We start from the raw sequence: 27177 nt of genomic DNA on the forward strand, positions 1-27177 counted from the left end.
TGGACAGATCATCCAAACAGAAAATAATAAGGAAATATAAGCCTTAAATGACATATTAGACCAGACGGATTGAATCGATATTTACAGGGCATTCCATCCAAAAGCAGCAGAATAAACTTTCTTCTCAAGTGCACATGGAACATCCTCCAGGATAGATTACATCTTGGGCCACAAATCAAGCCTTGGTAAATCTAAGAAAACTGAAATCACATCAAGTATGATATGACCACAACACTATGAGATTAGAAATAAATTACAGGGAAAAAACAAACACATGGAGGCTAAACAATATGTTACTGAACAACCAATGGATCACTGAAGAAATCAAAGAGGAAATCAAATAATACCTAGAGACAAATGACAACAAAAACACAATGATCCAAAAGCTATGGGACACGCCAAAAGCAGTTCTAACAGGGAAGTTTATAGCAATACAATCTTACCTCAGGAAACAAGAAAATTCTCAAATAAACAACCTAACCTTACACCTAAAGCAACTAGAGAAAGAAGAACAAGCAAAACCCAAAGTTAGTAGAAGGAAAGAAATCATAAAGATCAGAGCAGAAATAAATGAATAGAGATGAAGAAAACAACGGAAAATATCAATGAAACTAAAAGCTGGTTCTGTGAAAAGATAAACAAATGGATAAACCTTTAGCCAGACTCATCAAGAAAAGAAGGGAGAGGGCTCAAATCAATAAAATTAGAAATGAAAAAGAGAAGTTACAACGGACACAACAGAAATACAAAGGATCAAAAGAGACTACTATGAGCAACTCTATGCCAATAAAATGGACAACCTAGAAAATATGGACAAATTTTTAGAAAGGTACAACCTTCCAAGACCGAACCAGGAAGAAATAGAAAATATGAACAGACCAATCACAAGTACTAAAATTGAAAAAGTGATTTAAAAACTTACATCAAACAAAGTCCAGGACCAGATGGCTTCACAGGTGAATTCTATCAAACATTTACAGAAGAGTTAATACCTATCCTTCTGAAACTCTTCCAAAAAACTGCAGAGGAAGGAACACTCCCATGCTCCTTCTACGAGGCTACTATCACCCTGATACCAAAACCAGACAAAGATAGCACAAGAAAAGAAAATTACAGGCCAATGTCACTGATGAACATAGAAGCAAAAATCTTCAACAAAATACTAGCAAACAGAATCCAACAACACATTAAAAGGATCATACACTATGATCAAGTGGGATTTATCCCAGGGATGCAAGAATTCTTCAATATATGCAAATCAATCAATGTGATACACCATATTAACAAATTGAAGGATAAAAACCATCTGATCATCTCAATAGATGCAGAGAAAGCTTTTGACAAAACTCAACCCCCATTTATCATAAAAGCTCTCCAGAAAGTGTATATAGAGGGAACCTACCTCAACATAATAAAGGCCATATATGACAAACCCACAGCTAACATCATTCTCAACAGTGAAAAACTGAAAGCATCTCCTCTAAGATCAGGAAAAAAAACAAGGATGTCCACTCCCACCACTTTTATTCAACATAGTTTTGGAAGTTCTAGCCATGGCAATCAGAGAAGAAAAAGAAATAAAAGGAATCCAAATTGGAAAAGAAGTAAAACTGTCACTGTTTGCAGATGACATGATACTATACATAGAAAATCCTAAAGACGCTACCAGAAAACTACTAGAGCTCATCAATGAATTTGGTAAAGTTGCAGGAGGCAAAATTGATACACAGAAATCTCTTGCATTCCTATACACTAACAATGAAAGATCAGAAAGAGGTATTAAGGAAACAATCCTATTTACCATGACATCAAAAAGAATAAAATATCTAGGAATAAACCTACCTAAGGAGGCAAAAGACCTGTACTCAGAAAACTATAAGACGCTCATGAAAGAAATCAAAGATGACAAACAGATGGAGAGATATATACCACGTTCTTGGATTGGAAGAATCAATATTGTGAAAATGACTATACTACCCAAAACAATTTACAGATGCAATACAATCCCTATCAAATTACCAATGGCATTTTTCACAGAATTAGAACAAAAAATTTCACAATTTGTATGGAAACACAAAAGACCCTGAATAGCCAAAGCAATCCTGAGAAAGAAAAACGGAGCTGGACGAATTAGGCTCCCTGACTTCCAACTATAGTACAAAGCTACAGTAATCAAAACAGAAATAAAGATCAATGGAACAGGATAGAAAGTCCAGAGATAAACCCACACACCTATGGTCAACTAATCTATGACAAAGGAGGCAAAAATATACAATGGAGAAAAGACAGTCTCTTCAGTAAGTGGTGCTGGGAGAACTGGATAGTACATGTAAACAAATGAAATTATAACATTCTCTAACACAAAACACAAAAACAATCTCAAAATGGATTAAACACCTAAATGTAAGACTCTCTGACATAAATCGCAGCAAGATCTTTTTGGATCCACCTCCTAGAGTAATGAAAATAAAAACAAAAATAAATAAATGGGACCTAATTAAACTTAAAAGCCTTTGCACAGCAAAGGAAACCATAGACAAAATGAAAAGACAAACCACAGAACGGGAGAAAATATCTGCAAACAAAGCAACCAACAAGGGATTAATCTCCAAAGTATACAAACAGCTCATGCAGCTCAATATCGAACAACCCAATCAAAAAATGGGTGGAAGATCTAAATAGACATTTCTCCAAAGAAGACATACAGATGGCCAAAAAGCACATGAAAAGATGCTCAATATCAGTAATTATTAGAGAAATAGAGATCAAAACAAAAATGAAGTATCACTTCTCACTGGTCAGAATAGCCATCATCAAAAAATCTACAAACAATAAATGCTTGATAGGGTGTGAAGAAAAGGGAACCCTCCTGCACTGTTGGTGCGAATGTAAATTGGTACAGCCCTATGGAGAACAGTATGGAGATTCCTTAAAAAACTAAATGTAGAATTACCATATGATCTAGCAATCTCACTCCTCGGCATATATCTGGAGAAAACCATAATTCAGAAAGATACATGTACCCCAATGTTCATTGCAGCACTACTTACAAGAGCCAAGACATGGAAGCAACCTAAATGTCCATCAACAGAGGAGTGGATAAAGAAGATATGGTACATATACACAATGGAATATTACTCAGCCATAAAAAAGAACAAAATAATGCCATTTGCAGCAACATGGATGGACCTAGAGATTGGCATACTGAGTGAAGTCAGCCAGAGAAAGACAAATATATTGCTAACATGTGGAATCTTAAAAAATGGTACAAATGAACTTACTTACAAAACAGAAATCGAGTCACAGATGTAGAAAACAAACTTATGGTTATTGGTGGGGGATGGGGGAGGGATAAACTGGGAGACGGATTGACGCATACAGACTGCTATATATAAAATAGATAACTGGGCTTCCCTGGTGGCGCAGTGGTTGAGAGTCTGCCTGCCGATGCAGGGGACACGGGTTCGTGCCCCGGTCCAGGAAGATCCCACATGCCACGGAGCGGCTGGGCCCGTGAGCCATGGCCGCTGAGCCTGCGCGTCCGGAGCCTGTGCTCCGCAATGGGAGAGGCCACAACAGTGAGAGGCCCGCGTACCGCAAAAAAAAAAAAAAAGATAACTAATAAGGACCCACTGTATGGCACAGGGAACTCTACTCACTACTCTGTAATGACCTATATAGGGAAAGAATCTAAAAAAGAGTAGATATATGTATAACTGATTCACTTTGCTGTATACCTGAAACTAACACAACATGGTAAATCAACTATACTCCAATAAAAATTGTTTTAAAAAATGAAATACAGGAGCTAAGACTCTTAAGTACTTCACGTGCCAGCAGTGACAGTAATGCTAGAGCTGAATCATCTCATTAATCCTCACAATAACCCCACGAGAGACACCGTTACTCTCTGCACGCTGCAGATGACAAGGCACAGAGAGGCCAAGCAACTGCCCCAGGTCACAAAGCAGATAATCAGAGGAAGGGGATGCAATGAGGGCTTCAGAGCTTCCACTGACAAGTTTTACGATAAACCTTCAGTAGGTGACGATGATGAAGGCTTGGAGACGTTGGAAGAAGACACAGAAGAAAGTTCAAGATCGCGGAGATGGCAGCAGGGCCAGGATGGAAGCAAAGGCGGTCAGGCAGGCCTGAGTTTGACCCTGGCTCAGCTACTTGTGGCTTTATCAGGATCCTCAACCTCTTGGAGCCATAATTTCCTCATCTGTAAAATGGGCACAGGGAGCACTACTTCAGAGGTTTGCTGGGAGGAATGAATGCGCTCACTTGGGTAAAGCACTGCACACTAGACATGGTAGCACCTCCCCACTGAGGTGCTGACTCCCACAGGTGTGCCTGCTCAGAGCCCCGCACAGGCCATTCCAGACACACAGGCCCCAAGGTTCCTAGGGAGCCAGAGCCTGCGGGGACGCCCTAAAGCAAATGCAGTGCATCAGCAACACCAGGAACTTGTCGGCAGCGCCAGCGCACCTTCCCCCGAGTCAGAACTCAGCCTAATCTGGAGTTTCAGATCCTCTCCTATATAAAGCTTCGCTGCTCCTCCTGGGGCCCAACCAGCAGTGCCATCACCTGGTCGATCACTGAAATGCAGGACCTCGAGTCCGAGCCCAGGCCTGCTGGGTCACGTCCTCACCTTCCCTGGACGTGCTTATCCCTTGGAGAGTTTCATCCTCCAGGTGATGAGAACAGCCTCACCTAGGTCAGTGCCTCTGGCTGTGGCTGCACAACAGAATCACCTGGGGAGTTTAAAAATCCACTGTGCCCAGCTCCCACCGCCACAATTCTAACTGGCTGGGGGTACAGCTTGGGCACTGGCGTTTTCCACGGCTTTCCAGGTGAAAATGGGAGCAGGAAGCACAGGGAGCCTCTCTCCTGCCTCGGCTGCTCCTGGCTGCAACCAGACCCACTTTGAGGCTGCAGACTCAGACATCGGTGGACAGCTCTGGAAGCCTCCAGAAGCCAGCCCGAGGGAGGGGGAAGATGGGGCTGGGGTGAGCCCGAGGATGGAGCCCCCAAGGACCCGCACCTCTGCCCCGAGTCAGCTGGCGCTGGTCTGGACAAGGCAGAAGCCCTTTACGGGGCAGTGGGGGACGGACTTGCACCCAGCCTGCCTCCTCTGATTCCTTACAGCTGTGCCTCTGTTCCCACAGGAGGAAGGCCAACACCTTCTAATTATAGATGCAGTCGACTCACAGCCGGGCGGGTGAAAGCGATTCACCGGCTCCTAGAAGCCAGGCCCTGCCAGTTTTCCACCTTTCCCACCTCACGCGCAGGCCCCGGTGGGCGTGAGGGCATCCCAGGCGCAGGGGGGAAAGGAGCGCTCCTGCCAGCTCGGGAGAGAGCTGGCTCTGAATTCAGTGTCAGCGCTTGCCCGTCTCTTCCCTGGGTTTACTTGGCTCTCTGGGGGCACCATGGAGGAAGAGGGTCCTCCCTGCATGTGGGCCCAGGGTCCCCATGGCCAAGCCTCAAAGGGTGCCGGGGTCCCAGGCGAGAAGGCTACAGCCACTGCCCCTGCACAGGCAGAGTGGCACGGTGGCGGTCGGGGGTGGGCAGGGAAGACTGGCCGGGCAAAGGCTGAGCCTGAGGGACCCTTTGCTGCCTGTCTGGATGAGCCGCCACCAGGGGTGTCCAGCGGACTGGCCGTGGGTCAGGCGGGCCAGGTGGGCGAAGCAAGGAGGCGTACGAGTTTCTTGTGTCTGCACTGTTGCCCTCTCCCTCTTGCCGCCCCTCCCAGGGCTCCCGCCACCACTCTGCCTGACACAGGCTGTCCCGGCACCCCTAGGCTCGGCCGAGGCACTCCATCCGACTAACTCCTGCTGCCGCCCAGAGCGTGATACAGCTGCAGCTACCCCTACACCACGGTCCAGCCCAGCCCCCCGCCTCCTGAAACTCCATTCCTTCAGCGCTCCCTGTCTGCACCCTCACCCGTGACCCTCACGTGCACACCTGCCGAGTCCTTTCCTGTGGTTTCAGGCCTGCGTCTCGGACCTGGCGACAGAGTCCAGGCTGGAGTCAGGAGACACCGTCTCGACGACGATGGGGAAGCCTCTGAGCTGCTCTGAGCCTCCATTTGCTCCGCTGTAAAGTGGGCGTAGAGGTTCTTGCCCCTCCTCCCTCGCAGGGTTGCGATGAGGGTTCGATGAGAAAACATGCCCCTGGGAGCAAGAGCAGTGCTGTTCTGTGCCTCCTGCCTCTGTGCCTTGCCTCGATGGAACCCTAGTGGCCCAGCACGGGCTGCCGCCGCTTCCGACCCACGGCCTCTGACCTAGGGCCTCACAGCCATCCGCTGGCCACTGGCCTCCCGCGCGGGCTGTGGGCTCTGCTCAGGTGCGAGACCCTGTGGCTCCACCCCAGCCCGTGCGTGCGTGCGTGCCTGCGCGTGCGTACAACCCAGGCGTCCGGGGGTGGGGGTGGGGGAGGTCGGGTAACACCCTGGGGCAAACTCGGATTAATGAGGCAAAAAAGCTTCCCATCCCCACTATCTACTTGCTCTCCCTCCCTCCCTCCTGCTTCCCTGGGACCAGCTCCCCCGTAAAGTGGTGGCACGTTAGCTTTGCCTCCATCTCTAGGGAGGCTGGGCTCAGAGAAGGGCAGCCATTCTTCTCGCTGCCACAGCCCCGCCCATGTCGAGATGAGGCGCAGCTGAAGGCTCCCAAGTGCCCCGAGGGCCTGAGCTTAGGCGCCCACACACCCAGTCCCCGGCCCAGGCCTTCTCCAGCTGTTGGTTTGGGGCAAGTTACTCCATCGCTATGAGCCCCAGCTGTTTGTCAAACAAGACACTGGTCCCCAGACTTCCCGGCCTGGGTGTGGGGATATAGGCGGGGAGAAGGCAAGGAGGGTGGCTTCAGCACAGAACAAGTGCTCACACACCCGGCGTGTCGTAGTTCCGAAAGTAACCAGCGTCCTCTGGGTTCCGCTCAGCCCGGCCAAGGCCTGCATGAACATGGGATTCCTTCCTGCGGGTACAGCCCGGAGCTCTGCGTCCACACAACTCAGGGTGGAGGCCCCGTTGAGGCACTCGGTGAAAACCTTTAGCTTCTGAGTACGTGCAGCTGCCCTGCACACAGAGCGCCCACAGCGCACACAGACACACAGACACATGCGCACACCTTCTAAGGAACACACCGCTCCAAAGCATCAAGGACATGGAAGCTGCTGGACTGAGGGCCCAGGAGGAGAGGGAAGCACAGTGGGGAAGTAAGAGGAGATCTTAGGCAGCCCCACTGCTGTGAGAGATGCCGGCAAAGATGGGAAAAGAGGGTTTTTAGGAACTTGCCACAGAAGATTATGAATGAAATTCCCTTCTGCAGCCTCTTCAAGAGACTCGGCCACACCACACAGCTTGTGGGATCTTAGTTCCCCATCAGGAATCGAACCCGCACCCCCGGAAGTGGAAGCGCGGAGTCTTAACCACTGGACCGCCAGGGAAGTCCCTCTTCAAGAGACTTTGGCTAGAGATCTGGGTGCCGCTCACTGCTGCAGTGCTTTCTAACGCGGCCCTAGCGAAGGGGAGCCTGCAGGCAGCAAAATCGGGAGGAGAGTATCTGTTCCTGGCTACACGCGTGCAAAAGCCGGACACCCGCCAGGAGGGGCGGCCACACACACAGGCATGTGTGTACGGCTTTTGTGACCTGGGGCACAGTCCTTCCACTCACAAACTCCAGCTGTGCCCAAGACGGCCTTCAGAGACCCTGCACTCCACTCTCATCACACAGGAGCCCCCTGGACCCCTGGGAGCCGCAGCTGTGACAGTGGCCCAGATGGTGCTGAGCCAGGGCTGCTGGACTCACTACGACAGCCAGAGCCCACCGTGTGCACCCGGATGCATCCATGGCTACACCGTCATGTATCTTCATGTCCTCCACTCACACACTCGTCCAGGCCTGGGTACAGGCCTTTCCCAAGTGCTTTTCCTGCTTCCTGTACTGAGAGGGTCAACAAGCCCTGGGGAGGCCTGACACTGCCCAATGGTCTCGTAAAAGGTTCCCACAGCGGAGGCTGTCACAAACAATTTACTTAAACATACTTGGGTAAGGAATGCACGTGACACTGACTCGAGAAAAACATCCAATTACTGCAGCATCTGTGTGCAGGTTTGTCCGTGCTCACAACTGTCCGGGGCAGCGCTGCACAGCTTCCTGGAGGTGTTCCCATGCCCGGGGGCTGCTCCTGCCTCATCTCTTGCCTCCTGGCCCTTGAGGGGGAAGGTCCCTGCCCAGAAGCAGGGCCCGGGGGCCTCCGGTTCAATGCCCCAGCTCTGGGCAGGAAGGCGGGCTGGGAGGGGACGGCAGGAAGGGACTTGGGGCTACAGGTGGGGCAGGGACCTCATCCTTCATGAGCCACTTGGGAGGGACCCCACCCGTGGGCTCTCCGGGCTCCGCAGGCCTCCTGGCCTCTGATGCCCAGCTACCTGCTCCCAACACCACCTCTGCCCTCGGGGCACATCCTGTGAAAGGGGTGGCAGTGCTCAACGAGCATTCACTGCGCCCCCCCCAGGGCAGCCTCAGACACAGCCAGCTCGGCCCCAGCTGAGAATGGGGACAGCAGCCCAGGGAGGGGACAGCCTGCTACACAGCTGGACGGGAGCAGTGTCAGGCCCCCCACTCAACTCTGAAAGGGAGGAGCTGTCTGGGGCAGGTTCCCAGGGCACAGTCAGAATTCAGGATCCCTTCCAATCTTGGACTGCAATTCTGGAAATTTCTAAGAAATGGAGAAGCAGGGAGAAGCTTTCTTTGCCTAACCTTTGGTACTTTCAACGTTTATCATCAGGAGTTGGGAGCCCAGCCATGTGCTGGGCTTTACATATCTCATCTCAACGCAATCCCTCCAACCCACAGGGGGCGGTGTGGAGATGCCCATTTCTTAGATGAGGATGCCAAGTGCCCACGACTTGCACTAGGCTGCTTAGGCAGGCAGTGGTGAGTAGGTCTGTCCAGGCCTGCCTGCCCCACTGCCCTGCTCCTTCTGGGGACTGTCATTTCTCCTCATCATTGTGCTTGGCCGGGGTATAACCTTCCGAGCATCAAATGAAGGCTGAGGCCCTCGCCCTGGGCACATGGATAAGTGCCCATTCCCACGGCACTCTGCATATGATTTCAGGGATTGACGGGCTCCCAGAAGCTCATCCATGGACGCCAAGTTAAGCATCCCAGCTTCCTGGAAAACTGGGACAAAAATGGCCCTGAGGGCCCATCTTGCATGAGCCCCCAGGGATCTGCTGGGAGGTGGAGGAGGGGCACGAGTCAGCCCCCTGCCTCTGCCAGGCTTTGCAAGTGGTGCTTCTTTGGGAGGCAGCACATGGACTTCTATTTTTTAACCCACTCAACAAAATGGAGACTATTTTTAGCTCAGCAAGCTGCAGGGCATCACAATTAGCAACTGAAAATTACACATCTTGCCAGTCTCCCCTCTGTTGGCTGGAGGAGAGAGAGAGAAAGTGCTCCTGGGGGGAGCTGGGTGCCAGCCCTGGCCCACACCCTGGTGGGCCACTTAACCAGGAGGGCAGCCTTTGGCCGAGATTTCAGAATGAGTGCATTCAGGGGGCTGTCTCTGGTTTCATCGCAGTACCAGAAAAATCCAGAGCTGATGGGAGCCAGGCAGGAGCCCCATCAGCTCTCAGAGGCCACAGTTAGGGAGAGACCCATGCTGGCTGCTTGAACCAGGGCCAGTAACACTGGAACTCAGCTCGGCTGGGGACCTCGGGCAGCTGAGGCCAGGCCTCCTGCCCCGTCTGCACAATGGACCCAATCACCCTTCTAGGGCTAACTGTCTGGTTCTCTGATGTCATTTGCACTGGGGTGGGGTAGGAGGTGGGGTGTTCCACAGAGCCCTTACTCTTCGACCGACAGACTAACCAATCATTCATTCATTCATTCATTCACAAATGGCACCAAGGACCTGCCTACACACTGGAGATCTGCCAGTAAAGGAAACAGGGTCTCTGTCCCCACTGAGACCCCCGGCGCAGGCTGTGGCTGTCAGGCGTGATGACCACACGGATGAGAATGTGATATTAGGGATTAGAAGGAGAGCAGTGCTCTGGAAGAGGAGAAGAGGGTCGGGAGAGCAGCTGCCAGCCCGAACCCAGACACTCCTAAGTCAGAAAGCTCCCTCCTGGGGGCCCTTCTTCTCCTCCCCAAACCCCAGCTTTCAGAGCTTCCTAACTTTGAGCTGAAATGTGTGTCTCCTAAGCTCCAGAAGCCCTGGTCCTATCTGCTGGGACCACATGCTGAAGATCTGGCTGCACACGGCTGGGCGGAGGCCCGGCCACCCCATGAGCTGGGACCCAGAGCCCTCTCTGAAAATGGCTACGGCAGCAACTTCACAGGCAGCAGTGAGCACGGCCGGAGGCCACCATGCTCCAGACATGCTTAGTACCTGCTGGTTTCGGTGGAGTCAGAACTGCAGGACACTGACAGGCACTTGGGATACCTGTCCTCCAGGTTACCCACCGCCTTCCTAGACACAGTTATGGCAGCTGGTACTGCCCCTCTCCTGATCCCGCCTCTGAGGCCCTCTCCGCAGCCTGGGCAGCCACGGGGCCCTGCTGCGGCCAGGAAGAAAGTGGGGAGAAGCTGACTCCTCTGTCCAGGCACACAGATCCACTGGCCCGGCTGCACTGCCCTGTCCCGGCAGGTGGCGCTCAGAACTGGCTCTGGGGACTTCCCTGGCATCCCAGTGGTTAGGACTCTACTTTCACTGCCGAGGGCGCAGGTTCGATCCCTGGCTGGGGAACTAAGATCCCGCAAGCCTTGCAGCGCGGCCAAAAGTTTTCTAAAAAATTTTTTTAAATAGAAGAACTGGCTCTGCCTTAGAGGTGGCTGCTCTGCCTGGGGTGGGGAGTGGTAGGGGTGACATGCCCTCCTTAGTCCTCACCCCTGTACTCCTGTGGCCTTGCCAGCAGGGAAGAAGTCCTCCTGAGGGCACGGCCGGCCCCATCCTTGCAGGCGGGGCCGCGGGAGCACCCTGCAGCTCCCATCCTCCCAGCCTGATGGGCCTCGGGGGCAGGAGGGCGAGGGGTGACGTTTTTCACATAAACCAAGCTTCAAGAAACCGTACTCGCAAGTGCCGGGAGGAAGAGCCACATTTACCTTCGTGCACCCTTGGGGCCACCAGGGCAGGCCCGGCCCCGGTGGAGGGCTGCAGGCCGGGCTCCAGCCAGGAGGTGGCTGGCATGGGAGCCAGAGCCACGCAGCACTTCGGCGCCTTCTCCACAAAGGCCCGGCCTCCAAGAGACGCTGAACAATTAAAGCTTTGTTACAGATGCATGATTCATTTTTTTTTTCCTTCTGAATTCCTTCCTATTACCAAATCCTATTTGAATCGACTACACGAATCTTGCCATCTCCTCCTCACACTCCTAAATACAGATTCTGCCGCGTTGGGGTTTTCTCCTCCTTCTGTTCTGCCTTTCTGTCCAGTCAGCTTCTTCTGGTGGCTGCTCAAGGGACAAAATGGCATTGTCCACCAATAACCATCCCATTATTGAGCCTTGAGAGGCCCGAGGAGGAGCAGGTAGGATTTCAGAGAATCCCTGCCTTCTCCCCACAGGGTGGGCTGCTGGCAAGCCGGCCTCCCACTCAGGGCCCTCAGGGCAGGGCAAGGGTGCCCGGGGCCTCCCCTTCCGCCCACCCACCCCACCCCCACCCCGGCCTCAGATTCCACAGGGGTCGCCCTGCGCTCCTGCACACGGCCAGGTGACGCTCAGACTCCGTGTGGAAACTGACATAACCTGGGGAGGCACTCCTGTCATTTCTGGGGGTTCCAGCAAGGTGCCACGGAGGAGGGCGGGCTGCAAGGCAGAGCGCAGACCCCCACCTCAACTGGAACTGCACCTCTGGGATCCCCTTCCTGTATGGGGCATCCACTTAAGGCTGCTGCTCGTAAGTGTGCTAAGCAGAATCTGGGGCAGCCAGAGCTCCCCCCCGAGCAGAACCCCAGGTTCCAGGCGGCAGCATCTGACCCAGGCTCCCGCTGCTCCGGCCACAGGAGCCAGTCAGGACCCCAAGGAGCGGCAGGGCGTGGCTGTGAACGAGCAGGATAACGGGGGACTGCGTCAGAGCTCAGGGTCCTTCGGAGGCAGGGAGGCTGGGCCCCTAGGGAGGGAGGGGGGCGGGGTCCGAGCCACGCTCAAGCCTTTCCAGGAGTGAGTAGCAGCCTCTACTCCACCCGCCAGGCTGCGTCGGGGGGGTGCCAGGGTACAGAAAAAAGAACGTATAGTCCTTTTATTTTTAAATGACATCTAATTAGGCTGAGCAACGATTTTCCTTTGTGTTTAAAAACAAATAAAAATAAATTTCCTTCGCTTGAATTGTCATCCTCCTGGCAGACACCCGGAGTGGCAGCCCTGGGATCCCGCTGCACTGCAGGAGCTGGAGACTTCTGTACGCTAACCTGCTGGTGGAGGGCAGCAGGCACCCAGCTCCCTGCTGGGCCTGGATAGAAACAGGACCAGGACGTGCGTCTTGACCCTCCAGCAGAAACATCTCCCGCTCCCTGCGCACGTTCTCTGTACACAAGCAGCTTTCCTGCCACATGCCCTATGTCCCCTGGCCCTGGCGGCTGGTAACCAGGTGTCTAGCCCAGCCCCCAGGAATACCAGCTGCACAGCTGCCTGCATCCCTCCCCAGGGCAGTGCACTTCCCCGCACACCGCCCTGCACACACTGCTGGCAAGGCAGCTGTCACCCCATTTTCCAGACAAGGAACAAAGCCCCAAGGGTTTAAGTCATCAGCCTTAGGCCTTACAGCTCCAAAGTAGGGGAGCTGGGATTTGAACCCTGGTATGTAACCACCACGATCTGATAGGAAACCCAGGACCATCAGCGCAGGCTCAGGAGAAGGAAGGGCAGGTGCGAGGCGAAGGCAGGTGGAGCCGGCCAGGGCCCCCACGAGATGGGCAAGGCCTGGCCCAGAAGGAGCCACCTGCTGGCACTGTGCAAGGTGAGGCCAGTGAGCGCAGCATCGTGGGGAGCAGGGCAGGGTCCAAGGGCCAGCTGTGTACGTGCCCGCACGGGGCCCCTTGCTGGACAGCCCGATCCAAACCCTCCCTGAAACAGCTCAGCAGCCTCACTGCCAATGAGTGACACTCAGGGGGTTTCCACCTACTGGGCTGCCTACACATCCCCACAGGGCCCTCCGAGGCATTATTGACCATTGTCCAGATGAGGTGCAGCCCAGGAGGCGAAGGACAGCCTGAGGCCACACTGTCTGGCAGGGCAGAGCCAGGAACAGCCCACGGCTCCTGCCTGCAGGCTGGTTCTTTCTGCCAAGAGTTGAAAGAGCAAGGCAAACTGCCAAGAACACGCCTGCCCCGCTGTGCCCAGGAAATGGGGCCGGTGCCCAAGCACAGAGCAGGGAGCTCCTCTTTGTGGACCAGAGACAGGCAGGATGACAACTAGAACTTTCTACAATTCCTGACACGTGGTTCAGACCCAAAGAGACGAGTGGTAGAAAGGAATGAAAATACTGCAGGGCATTCTCTCAAGACGTGGGAATGGAAACATAAAGAGAAAAATGCGTGAAATCCCATGGCCTAAAGACAGCACGGCACATTCTTCTATCCGAGAGTACTCATCCACATTGTTCATACATCATATCACCAATGAAACCCTGATGGAGTACCCAAACAGAAATGTACAGGGGACAGAATGATGTGTCTAGATATTAATAAACACAGCTGGATATTAATAAACAAATGATGAACCCAAAAAATTCACCCACTTGATTAAAAAACTTCCCTAAATCATGTTTGTGTTCAAGTAGCAATCAAAACTCCAATTACAGACACATCAGAAAAATAACCCTTGTAAGAAATCTCCTCATGAAATTCGACATGGCCAAAGCTGTACTCAGAGAAAAATTCATGGACTTCAATATATTTTAAATAAACAGGAGGAAATGAAAACAAACTAAGCACTTGATTTAAAAAGCTAAAAAGAGCTTCTCAACAAAACAGACATACAGCAAAGCAAACTAGAGGAAGGAATTACTAAAAGATAAATTAGTGGATTGAAGGAAGGAAAGACAGTAGAACTGGCTGATTACATTCAAGAGCTGATTTTCTTTGGGAAACACAAATTAAAAAGATAAACGTCTGGCAATTCTAATCAACAAAAGGATGGAAGAAAGGAAGGAAGCTGGCAGACAGGGAAAGAGGGAGGGAAGGATCGAGACTGGGAGGGAGGAAAGGAATGAAGAGAGGGAGAAATGCAAAAACAGAGGAATGAGAAAGAGACTCTAACCACAGATGTGGAGAAGAAACTTTAAACGAATAGATGATGTAAATCTGTGCTAAAAGGTCTGAAAGCATTTTGAACTAGGATATTACCTAGAAAATATGAATAACCGAGATAGACTAGAAATGCTTAGAACGCAAAGAAGACCAATAACCAGAGTACAAATTAAGTAAGCTGACAGCCAGCTAAACCTCAGAGAAAGTAAAAGCCCCGGCTGAGCCCGTCTCCAAAATGAATGACTTCAACCCTTGAAGAGTAAGATAATTTTATATGATAGTTAAACTATTTCAACTACACAATTCATACTGAAAACCTTTCCTATTCATTTTATGAAGCTAACATAACCCTGATTTATAAACGTGACAAATATCTCCCCTAATAGAAAAGTAGGTATAAATTCTTACCTATGAAGATAGAGGAAAAATACCCCAAGCAACATATCGGCAGAATGAACCCAGCAGCATTTCCAAGCACAATCGAGCCTGACCCAGTGGGATTTATTCCAGAAACAGGATGATTTAGCTCAGAAAAGCTAATAAGTCAACACATTAATAGGTCCAAGGAGGAAAGGAATTTGATGATTCTGCTATATACAGGAAAGCCTCATATGATATCCATTCTTGGTGTACACTCTCGGCAATTAATGTAGGAATGAAATGTACTTCATGATGAAGATTATGTATTTGAAATTTAGAGCCAATTTCAGACTTAACAGTAAAACATTAGAGGCCTCCTCATTAACATGAAGATCAAGCCAAGGACAACTGCTAGAGGTGTGGGGACGTATGTATATGTGTAGCTGATTCAATTTGTTGTAAAGCAGAAACTAACACACCATTGTAAAGCAATTATACTCCAATAAAGATGTTAAAAAATAAATAAAAAAATAAAGTTGCTTTGTACCTTTCAGAAAACACACTAAGATAAGAAAATGTTAACAAGATACATTAGAAATGAATTAAACTCATTCCTGGGTTTTCCAGGGAGCCCAACTGAAAAATCTGTTCAAAATACTGAGAGTTTAATTACCAATTACCTAACATACATTTTTTAAAGATCGCTGTCTTACCTATCAACCTCGCCTGGAGACAGGTATTCCCATCCCCAAAGACATCCTGACTCAGTCCGTGTGGAGTGCGTGCTTTCACCCCAGAGGCAGAAGGGAGGAGGGTGTGTGTGAGCCAGTGCCTGCGTGCATGCGTGCGTGCGTGCGTGCGTGCCCTGGGACCTCCCAGCTCTGCAGGTCTCCCAGCCTCTGGGCAGGGACGTGTTGCTCCCAGTGGGCCTGCCCTGCCACCCAGGTCAGCCACCCAGCCCACAGCCCCCTTACTGGCCACACACCCCTGACACCGCAGCATTCTGCCCTCCAGGCTGGGCCCCTCTAGGGGCCTGCCACCCCTCTTCTAAGGAGGTTGCACGGGGCCCTGGTGCGCGCAGGGTGGCCAGGCTCTGGGGTCGGCCAGCCCCAGAATGAATGTCGCCTCTTCCTGCTCTGCTCATGGCGCTGCCTTACGCCTCAGAGCCTCAGCTTCCTCTTGTGTCACTGGAACAGCCACCTCGTGAGGGTTAAAGGAGACGCGAGAGCTGGCTCCAAGTCCTCTGACTCACAATCGCCACAGGGGGCGGCTCGTGCGGCAGCGACACTGACCTTTGGGAAATGCCGTGGGCTTGGCCCCAGCCAGGCAGGCCGGTGTGAGCGGGACAGTGAGGGTGGGGTTCTTCCACTGGAGGCTGAGACACAGGGCAGTGGGTTTGCCAGAGAAACCCCACCGGCTGGCCGGCGACCATGAGGCCACAGGGCCAGAACGCTTGGGGGCTGCAGGGCTCCAGGGGGTGAGAAGCAAAGAACCACAGTGGAGGTCCCTGGCTGCTTTCCTCTGGAGACCCCGGGGCCACTGTCCACATGACCGATCACCCAGGGCCCTCCAATCTGTCTGGGCTCTGGGCTCCCCTTGTCCTGGAACCCACAGGACTCCAGCCAGCAAAGAACCTGGCATAGTGGACATCCTGGGCAGGGGGCCAGCTGTGACCCCTGACACCCTGGCTGAACTTAGGCAAGCCACAGCACCAGTGGGCCTCAGCTTCCCCACATGTAACACATGGAAGCAGAACTAGGCAGTCTCCGTGGGCCATTCCAGCCCTCGTGTCTGTTTCTCCCTTCCCTCACTTATTCAGTCAACAAACATCCCTGAGGTCCTACTGATCTGTGCTGCACACTTAGAAATGGAAGAACCCATGGAGCTCAGTGTGTGCCACTAGGGGTAGAAGTAACACCGCAGTGCAGTATGAGAGACTCGGGATTAGAGGTCTGTGCTGGCTGGGTGTTGAGGGGGCACAAGGGTGGAGGGACTATCTCTGTAGGGAGAAGTCAAGGAGGGCATCCTGGAGGAGGTGATTTGGAGGTGGGCTTCCAAGGATGAGCAGGGGGTTTCCAGTGGGTTAGGAGAAGGAAGAGCAGGGAGATAAAACAGGTCTCCTGGCTGACCTGTTTTTATCAGGATTGTTTGTCAGGACTGTGACACCACAGTCCTGACAGACCAGCCCTCTTCTGGTCACTCAACAGCAGCTCCCCAGAGGGTGAGGGCCAAGGAGCCCAGCGCTGTGGAGGGTGCAGGCAGCTTCCACAGGTACCTCAGCTCCGTCTCTCAAGTCAAACCCTACCCATCCCAAAGCCAGTGTGTGACTCCCCATCCCCAAGCAGCTCTCCCAGATGGCCTAGCTCGCACAGCCCCTGCACCACTGTGGTCCCTGTGCTTGGTGGGTACGTGACCTACAGGTGGTACTGCCCCCAGTGCTCCTGAACCTCGACGGGGACAGCAGCCAGGTCGACACAAGATGCTGTGGCCCCCCACCTCACCTTGCCTCCTCCAACCCCAGCAGCAGGCAGGCCCAGCAAGATGAGGGCGTGGTGCCTGGACCAGGCTGTCCTGAGCCAGCAGGTACAGGTGTAGGCGGCGTGGCCAGGAGGCAGCAAGGGCTTGCAGGATGGAGCAAGCTGGGGCTCCATATTAGCATCCCAGGCCAGACCCTCCCCTAACTCCATACACCCAGCCAGTGCCAGGAGACATCGCCCCGAGGTGTCAACCAGTCCCACCTCCTCCTCGACCCCCCGCCCCCCGCTCCACCTGCATTCTTTCCCGCCTCTCCTTCCTGGAGTCGGCTGTCTCCTCTCCATCTCTACACCACAGCTCCACTGTCAGCAAGGCCACCTGCTTTACCTTCAGAGTAAATCGGCCCTTCTCTCCTCCTCCGCTGCCACCTCCCTGGTCTGAGCCCCTGGGCCCCTGCGCTTACGCTTGCCAGCTCTGCTCCTGACACCGGCCTCCAGTCTGGTCCTCTTCAAAGCCTTGCCTGACCTCTTCCTGCTGTGCTCCTCTGCTCCCACTGCCACGTATCTCCTTCCCTCTCCTCCAGCAGGTCCTCAGGCTGAGGCCTCCCCTGACTGCCCCACCCAAGACACAACAGCTGCCCCACACTGGTGGTCAGTGCACTGGGCACCAAACGTGTTGGACCCCTGCTCGCCAGGCTGAGCAGAATTGTCATTACTGGTCCTAGCGAGACTGAGTGGGGCCCTGTGACTCATCTGGCTCAAGAGCAGTGAGTAGAAGTGACGTGTGGCACTCTGAACTGGGGCGATGAAAGGTTAGTGCAAGGGCCTCTCTCCCCCTCTGCCATGGGACCTGTCAGCCCAGGTCCTTGAGTGAGGAAGGCTTGGAGCAGGCCTTGAAAAACTCGCTGATAAGTGAAACCATGAAAAACTCGCTGATAAGTGAAAATTACAAGGTGTTGTTATAAGCTCCTGGCTTTGGGGGTTGTTTGGTTACCGCTGATAACCTAAACTACCCTGCCCTTGATATGCACCCTTGATATGTTCTATTCCTCTTTCCTGCTTTACTTTTTCCTTTAGCACTTAGCACCATGTAACATTCCATATTCCATTTCTTGATTGTGCTTTTCTTCTTCCCTGTCTCTCTTGCTAAAAGGTGAGCCATGAGGACAGGGACTGTGGTGTCTCTGGTTCCCTGCTGAATCCATGGTGCCTGCACACAGCAGGTGCTCAATAAATGTGCACTGAATAAGTGAAAGAATGAAGGACTAAATGAATCCTGCTTCTTGGGCACAGCCAGGCCCAGTCAGCCCAGCTGTGGCCCCCTTCTGTGCCCCACCTGCACTGAGCCTGAGGTCTACGCCGGTCAGCTCCAGGCTGAGGGCTTAGAACGGCGGCACCTGAATCACATTGCCTGATTGCCTCAAAGGAAGGGTTTGAGCCATGGAAATGCAACACTGCCTCATGCTCTGGATTAATTCCAGGACAGGTTCTCAGCCTCCCTTCCTGTAGAAAGGAAGCTGGCCCTCACCTTGGGGTCCACACCCCTGGAAGCCCCAGGCTGGGCCTCACTTTCCTGAAATACACAGGTGTCTGTGGGCCCACACAGGCACAGTCCTGCCTGCCCTGCCTCTCCCTCTCTCTCACACACACTCCATATATAAACATGCCCACATCTTCACATACTCTCACTCTCGCCCACACATCACACATACACACCTCCCACGTGCCCACCTCATCACAGACCTCCTCTCCCGGCACCTCCTCCAGGGCAAACAGGTGGTTCTGTGTTCAAGTCCAGAAAAGGATCCACTGTCGTCTTGGCGCTTATAAGCCTGCCTGTGCCAGTCCCAGGGCAGCCACCCTCCTGCCGACCCTGTCACTGGGGCTGCTGTCTCCTGCCTCTCCGGCCCTGTCCACCCCACATGGGTCCCTACCAGGTGTGCAGGTGCCACGCGGCCACAGATTATCACCGGCGTCCGCAGGCCGTGCCAGGTAGCAGCCTGGGCTGCCCATCCGTTCTAAGCCCTGGGCGCAGCCCACCTGACAGCTGGTGTCCCAGTGGGGACCCACAGAGAGAGTGGTTCCCAAGGGCAGGCTTCCTCCGGGCCTGGCCAAAGATGTTCTCAGGATGGCCACACTCCTTGTCCGGAGGTCAGGACTGCTTCCCGAGCTCGGCGGCGCAGGAACCCCTGACCCCGCAGTCCGACTGCAACCAAGGGGTTGCCCTGAGAGCTCGTCCACGTCACCGCCTCCGCGACCCGCCGCCCCGCACCTGCCACGCGCCGCAGCCCTACCTGGGGCTCCAGAAACATCCTGGCTGCCTGCTCCCAGCGCTGTCTCCCGGCGCCCCGGGCGTCCCGCGTGCGGCCGCTTCTCTCCCCGCGCGCCACTGCAGCTCCAACCCTCCGCCCCGCCCGCGGACTACCCCACGCCCGCCTCCTCCCGGGAGGCGGGGCCCGACCAGGGCCGGGAACGCTAGGATTCTGGATGGGGCGGAGGTGAGGGGTCAAGGGGTAGCGAGCGACAGGGTGGGGCCGAGGGACCTCGAGGCAGGGCCAGGGGCGGTCTGGGGCATAGTGGAGTTCGAGGGGGGCGTGGCGCAGGGGGCGGGGAAAGGACCGGAGGGGCGGGGCGCTGCTTGGAGAGCGGTGGCGAAGGTGCAGGGGTTGGGGCGCCGGGAGGGGCGCGGCGTGGGCAGGGCACACAGGCCTGGCGCTGGATTTGGGGGCGCTGGGAGTGCAGGCGGAGCGGGCCGTGGCGTCAGGACGGAGGCCATGGCAGAGTGTCGGTGCTGGGTGCGCCGGGTGGGCTTGCGAAGGGGGGCCGTGTGGGTCGGTGCTTAGCGCGCGGTAGGAGCGGTCGTCCTGGTGAGATCCAGCTAACGGAGAGCCCCGTGCGCCCCCATATCCTCCCTCGAGCCTCTCTTCCCCCTCCCCGACCTCACCTCATCGTAGAGGTCCACTACAGAGCTACGGCAGGTGCTTGGCCAGCGTCTGGCTTGAATGCCTCCCCTCACGGGGCTCTCACTCCACACAGCTCTGGCCTCGAGCGTCCCACGGAACTCTCTGTCCTTCCGTTTCCTTGAGTGAACACAGGGGACACGGCAGCTGCTTTTGTGGGAGGACTACTCTAAGACACAGCGTGGGTCGGACCTGGCACATGGCACAGCGAGGCGTCCTCTCGCCCCCAGAAGCCCCGGCGCTCAGAAAGAATCCTGTCCGGTGACGGATCTTCCCCTCCCCCGCGTTCCTGCGTTGCCCCCAACGCGGGCTCTGAGAATCTGAAAGGAAAAGGTGGACTGAGGGAAGAGCGCCCTCTCTGGGAGATCTAGAACCGGAGGGCCCAGAGGCTGAGTGGGGAGAGGGAGGGGGTGGGATCTGGAAGAGCTCAGGAACAAGCTCTGGGGCTGGGATGGGGAGAGGTGATGCTGTCAGTGTCCAGGCAAGTCCCAGGACGCCGGCCCCCAGCAGCCCGTGAGACAGCCATCTCTCTTCCCAGCTACCCGTTCTCCTTTGCCTGTTCTCTCACCAGTAGCAAGATTGGCCCTGAGGCTGAGTCCTGCTGGACAGCTATTTCCGTCTTGAGGAACTAGGGGCTGTGCTGAGTCCATTCACCAGCCTCCTCCAAGAGAATGCAGGAGTTTGGAGACAGCCGTCCTTCTCTTGGAGGTCTGCCCCCCCCCACTTTCTCTACTAAGACTGGAACCCAGGTCTCACTGCTCCAGCACCTGCTCCTGTGGGCGGGCAGTCGGGAAGAGGGGGGCAACATTAGCAGAAATGGCCAGGGCTGCAGACTGCTGGCACATCAGCCCCCCAAGCTTCCACACTGTCCGTCTCCCCCTGCTGCTTCTGCATCTCATTTCAGGCCAGTCAGAGGATGCAAAGCTAACACTGGCCTCTGCAGGGGACTTGTGGAACCGGGACCAGCCTGGGCCCTTGGTCCTGAGCCCGCCTGGCCACTCTTCCCCTTCAGACAGCTCCACAGTGCCAAGAGGGGTGAGCGGTTTTGCCCTGAGGGAGCTTGCCAGGCACCTACCCCTGCTGTCCTTGGCCCTACCCCACAGCCCTGCAGGACATCTGGGCCCTCAGGCAGCCACAGTATTTCCTCAGGAAGTCCATGTGGGCAGTTAACACCCTCTGCACCCCGAGCAAGCCTTCCCCTCTGCTTCTCTAGATGTTATGGCCCAGAGGAGTTGGCTAGGCCGATATGCAGCACCACTGCACCTTTCTGTACATGCTCACTCACAAATTTCACAAGCATCCCTAAGAACCTTGGTAAAGTAGATGTTTCCCCAGGATGAAGGAGCACCCTCTGCCAGTAGTCTCTGCAATGGGAATGTCCTCACAGACACAGGTGGTGCTCTCTCGCCTTTGCTCACAGGTGTGACCTCAGCATTCATGTGTGTACATGGACTACATCCGCATCCCAAGGCAGCAGGGAGATGGGCGTGCCAGGGCTGTCCCCTGCCAGGGCGCTCCCCTGCTTGAACCTGTGGGTGGGGCTGGGCGTAGAGAGCAAGGTGCTGCAGGGAGGACTTGTGGGGACCGGCACAGGAACACAATGACCTTGCCAGAGCTGGCTTTAGAAAGTGGAGAAGGAACCAGCTGTGGTGCAGCCAGCAGACATGTGCTGGGGGCTTCTGGAAAGATGAGGCACCCCAGATGATGTGGGCTGGCCATGAGGCCAGGAACAGTGCATCCATCCCGTGACCATGAGAGGATGCTCTGAGCAAAGAGCAAGGAAGCCTGGTTCCAGAATGACAGTGACCCTGGACATCCTCCCAAGTACGGACACCTGGGACAGACGGGAAACTGGGACAGGAGGCTGGACTCACTGCTACAAGCTCCTAATCAGTGTCCTTGCTTCCACCTGTCCTGCCTCAACACAGCAGCTGGATTGGCCCTGTTAAAACCTAAGTCAGGTCCTGCCCCTCCTCTGCCCAGACCCTCAGTGAAATGAAAGCCAGGGTCCTGGTGGCCCTGCAGGCCCCATTGGCCTGCCCCCATTTGAAACCTCCCACCTTCCACTCACCTCTGCCCCCGCCGGCCCTGCATGTCTGCATGGCTTTCCCACTTGGGTCTTTACTGACGTGTCACCTTCTCGGTGACATATTTACAGTGTTAACCTCCACTCCCACACTTCCTCTCCCACTGAACTTTCCTTCTCATGGCTACTTCAGTTGACATATTCTTTCTACTTCCTTATTTGTTAGTCTCCTCTAGGGAGAATTCGAGCTCCATGAGTGCAGGGCCTTTGTCTGTTTTGTTCACTGCTGTGCCCCAGTGACTGTGACATTTTGCATGTGGCGGCACTTGACACCTGTCTGTTGAATGAATATGTGTGTATGTATGTCTGTGTATAACCGGGCAGATATAGATATAGGTGTATGTATCTAGTATAGGCCTCATATCCAGAATATATAAAGAACTCATAAAAATCCAAAAAGTCAGAAGACCCAACTTTTTAAAAATAGGCAAAAGACTTGAAGAGGTACTTTACCAGAAAGGATATCCCAAAGGGTGATACACATAAGAAAAAGCATTCATTAGTCATCAGCGGAAGGAAAATTAACACCACAGTGTGATACTGCTGTACACCCACCAGGATGGCTAAAATGAAAAGGCAGAAATATCCAAGTGCTGACAAGGATGTGGCACAACGGAAACTCCCAGCCGCTGGTGGTGGGAGCTGAACTGGTAAAGCCACGTGAGAAGATGAACCCATAGTGCCTACAAAAGTCGAGCATATACAGGGCCAGAAACTCCTCCCTGGGTGGAGACCCACCAGAAATGCCTACATACTCACACCCAAAGACCCATCCATGAGTGTTTACAGCAGCACTCTTCACAATGGTTCTAAACTGGGAACCACCCAGCCGCCCTCCACAGCCAGGAGGTGTAGTCACTCAGGGAGCACCCCACAGCAATGAGAATGAACGAAGACAGACACACACAAGGAGCAGTCTCAACCACCATCACGGGGAGCAAAAGAGATCAGGCACGAAAGAACATCTAATCAGCATCCTACGGGGCTGCTGGGGCTGCGGCTGGGTGCTGGTCACCCACGTGCTCACCCTGTGAAAAGTCACTGAGCTGCAATATTTATGACTCATGCACTTGGCTGTATGTACATTACACTTCAAAACAGTTTATGTTTTAAAAAAAGAAATAACTTCCCAAGCAGAGCAGGCAAAGCTGTCTGAGCCCCAAGGCCCTTCCAAGTCTGCTGTGAGCCACAACTCAGAGAAGCCGAACTGGGGAAAGGAGCATTTTAAGGACACTGATGGTCTCTGCCTCCCTCTCCTCATTCCCCTCAAGACCAAAGGCACCTCTGGTAAAAAAAAAAAAAAAAAAAACACACAAACAAACAAAAAAAAAGCCTGCTCCTTCCTTTAAAAAGGTACAGCCTGCAAGGTTTTAGTTTTGGAAGACCAACTTTGAAGAGCAGAGAAAGCAGGAACCCAAGTGCCCACACAGGTGGTGCCCACGCCAGCATCACGACAAAGCCCCTGCAGAGGCTAAAACCTCAGAAGCTAGGGTTCCAGGGCAGGGGGGTGGGGGCAGGCTGCCAGAAGACGCAGGTGAAAGTCTGATGGTATCTGCGGGACCATGCAGGGGTGAGCACCAAGGGCGAGGGAGCAGGTTACGTGCAGCCTCTCCTTCCTGCACGGACTCCCCTCCCCACGCTGCCCAGCTGGGGCCACCCTCCTCCATCCCCACCAGCCACTCATCACCCAGGGCAGCCGTGCAGGCAGAGCTTCGGCTCCAACTCTGAGTGCGATGGATGAGGTGGGTGCCTCTCTGAGTTATCATTTCCTGGGTATAAAGCAGGGTTCATGACACCCAACTCAGGATGGCTGGCAAAACATGAAGCCAAGTGAATCAAGCACTTGGTGAGCCCTAGAGACTTCTCAGTTTCTAGTTCCGAGGGCTTGAACTGTCCAGAGGCTCTACGCCTGCCCTGGGAAACAGGCTGGGCCGCCTGCGCTCAGCAACTGTCCACTGAGAGGCCCTCTCCTGTTGCCTCCACGCCCCCGCAAGAGGGCTCAACAGGACCCGGCTGGGACATGGCGTGGCCTGAGGGCCAGTCAGCACTCTGGGTGGTCAGGCTCACCCTGCGGCAATCACACCCATGCAAACCTGTGAGCTTCAGGGCACACGCATGGCCGACACCCCGGGGAAGGGCGAAATGCCAATTCTACTCAGCTGCTGACCCTGTCCCCGGGCGACCTGGAGCAGTTGTGCACAACGATGTCCACTGAGGAACACACACGGGTCTCTGCATTTCCCTAACCCTGTCTGATTAATACTCCCCTTTGGAGAATAATGTTGGAAGCAAACAAATCGTTAACGGTTTTAGGTGACACTGAAGCACAAGGTATGGAGGAGGGCAAATGGGGGGACAGCTGACCGTTCTGATGCCCCCCTCATATCACAGAGGTTACTACTCTGCCTTAAGAAACAGCCCCCAGCAGGGCAGGGTCCTCCACGAGCTTCACTCCATAGCCTCTGCTTGTCCCCCACTGTAGGTAGAACTGCCCGCTCACCCCGGGTGTGTCACTTGCTGCATGTGTGTAACCGGGCGCGTAACTAACCGTGACTAACAGCACGGACTGCTTGGGACAGCGGCCACTTGCTGCACCCGGGCCCTGTCATCACTCTCCCGTCAACAAGCTGGGAAAGGAGCAGGTGGAGATGGGACTTCATCTGGCCACAGGGCTGTGTGGTCCCTGCAACACGGCCCTCTCCACTGTCCCAGCTCTCACGCCTCCCCCACCAGGCGCAGGGACCAGTGGGTGTGGTAGGGGTACCACAGAGCCAGGTGGGCTGGGTGGGGACGGTTCCCCAGGGGCCTGGCCAGACCCAGAGGGTCCTGGGGGCTAGGGAAGGACCTGGGTGGCCCTGGCGAACAGGGCTGGGAGGATGCAGAGATTTGGTGCGCGGGGCAGGGGAGGGCCGTGCTCCCACAGAGGGCGCCAGGAGGTGCCGGACGTTAGAGAAGCAGCCCTGTGGAAGGGGGATTGGTCGCATCAGGAGAGTAATCCCTTCCTGCTAGGTGCCACCTCCGCTTCCAGAGAAGGAGGAAACACAGGTGGGAGGAGGGTCTTCCCTCATGCAGGTGAGGCCCCTCAGTGGAGGGAGGGAGGGAAGTGGGGAGCCTGGGCACGAGCACGTCTAGGTCCTGTCCGCCCAGTGAAGGGGACAGTTCCTAGCAACGCCCCTCCCTGACCACACCCACCTGAGTCCTGCTGCCCCTTCACACTGAGTGCCCACCGATCCCGGCTGGCAGTGGTGGGCAGAGCACGGACCCGAGCCCACTGCACGAAGATCACCAGGTAGAGGTGGAGCGACCTGCCCAGGGCGGCCTGCAGGAGCCCCTGGGCTGGTGCCCTGGTGCCTATATGGGGAGTGGGCCAGGATGGGGGGTGGGGACGCGCCAGCACCAGGAGGGCTGCCCAAGGCCACACTCCAGCCCTTTCCACAGCCCACCCCGAGGCCTCAGAGAGGCCACACTCAGGTTCCTGCTCTCAAAGAAATAAATTAATTTCTCCTAAGCAAGGTTTCCTTTCAGGCAACACTCCTAGCCAGTCCAGCTTCTGGAGTGAGGCTGTTTTCTAGTCTGTGTGTGGGACCAGCCACCAGCATTTATCTTCTGAGAGCAGAGGAGGGGAGAGAATGCTCTCCCGGGGAAAGGTGGGAAGAGGATCCACTCCTTCCCCCAAGGAAGCCCAGACCTGCCTCCCTGGCCGGTGCCAGAGGTGGGAGCTGCAGAGGAAGCTGCCTGCTCACCTGGGCAGATTCCCCCTGGACTGGAGTGGCAAGGCCCCGCCTGCCACTGCACCCCAAAAGTTTCCATTCCTCTGACTCCAACATTTGGCCAATAGACAACCCTGACATTGAAGGGCCTGGTCCTTTCCAGTGCTGGTCATCGTCAGAGAACATTCCTCTTGCCAAGAGAACATGACCTCCCCATTTGGAGGCCCTGCCGCAGGGAAGCTGACCCTGGAGGGGTCACATGGAGGTCAGGGCCGAGGTGAGACTTCTGGGTCTTGCAGGGTCCCAAAGCTGGGAGGACGAAGATCCTGAGGCTGGGTCCTTCGGAAGGCCCGTGACCTCAGGCTGGGCAGCCCTGTGGCCTTGGAGCCCCGCAGGCCACTCTGTCCAGGACAGTGGTTGTTCTCTGGGTGGCGGTGAACCAGGAAGCACAAGGGACTCTCAGCAAGCTGCCCCCTGAACTGTGATGTCATTAGCAGACAGTCCTGGACCAGGTCACAGCCTCTGTGAGCCTCAGTCCCCCACCCAAAACCAGGACTCACTACCTGAGATGAAGCAGGTCACGATGTAAGCCAGGCGCCCATAAAGAGCCTGATGAGAGTATCTGCAGGGGCAGCGGAGGCAGGGGGTGTAAAGGGGAAGACAGAGAGAGACCCTTCCCCACACAAAGCTCCCACCCGAGCGGAGGACTGCCTGGGGAACACGGACAAGGCGTGAATGTCCTGTGGAACCCTGCAGAGCCTCAACCTCAGAGCCAGACAGCATGCAAATGAAGAAGCAGGAAAGGCCCGTCCACAAGGAGCAAACTGCTTCATGGCAACCAAAAGCCCGAGTCATCAATTTTCACCCGTGCACTCTGCAAAACTAACTTTAAACGTAACACAGGGTGTTTGTGCAAGTGTCAGGGTCACTGGTGGGAAAAAGGGGAGAAACGGGTGGCAGAGATGGGTTCCCTCAAGGCACCTCACGGGAGAACAGCCCCTCCTTGGCAGCAGGCCTGGCTGAAAGCATAACTGGTCCATGCACACACACGTGACCTTGTGCATGTATATGTGAGTATGCATGTGTTTGCACGTGTGTGCTTTGTGTGTGAATGTGCATGTGTATGGTGCTAGCACGTGTGTGTGTGCATGCACGTGCCTGTGCTCTCCATGTGCACATGTGTGTATGTGCCTATAACACAGACTGGCATACACCCTCTGGAAGGTTAATCGGGGTGCCTGCCTGCCGTTGGCCATCTCTCCAATGGCCTCTTTTGCTCTCTTCTCTCCATTTGTCCTCGTTGAATGCTTTCCAGGTTTTCTCCAATGAACGTG

The 27177-nt window shown here is 54.4% G+C and overlaps 1 protein-coding gene across 3 annotated transcripts in view; it reads right to left on the reverse strand.

Annotated features, from left to right (window-relative positions):
* The window catches only part of RASGEF1A (RasGEF domain family member 1A), a 120493-nt gene that overhangs the window by 19714 nt on the left and 73602 nt on the right, over positions 1-27177 (reverse strand). The window contains exon 1 of one of the 3 annotated variants that reach the window (XM_027091857.1): positions 19382-19609. The exons of 1 other annotated variant lie outside the window; for it this stretch is intronic. In XM_027091857.1, the coding sequence (XP_026947658.1) occupies positions 19382-19399 (18 nt within the window). In that variant the 5' untranslated portion in view covers positions 19400-19609. Of the gene's footprint in view, positions 1-19381; positions 19611-27177 lie in introns of those variants that run through there. One more of the 3 variants, XM_027091855.1, reaches the window with a different exon arrangement.

The sequence above is a fragment of the Aethalodelphis obliquidens genome, unplaced genomic scaffold (assembly GCF_003676395.1).
Source record: "Aethalodelphis obliquidens isolate GAN/ISIS:26980383/991018 unplaced genomic scaffold, ASM367639v1 scaffold73, whole genome shotgun sequence".
Lineage (NCBI taxonomy): Eukaryota > Metazoa > Chordata > Mammalia > Artiodactyla > Delphinidae > Aethalodelphis > Aethalodelphis obliquidens.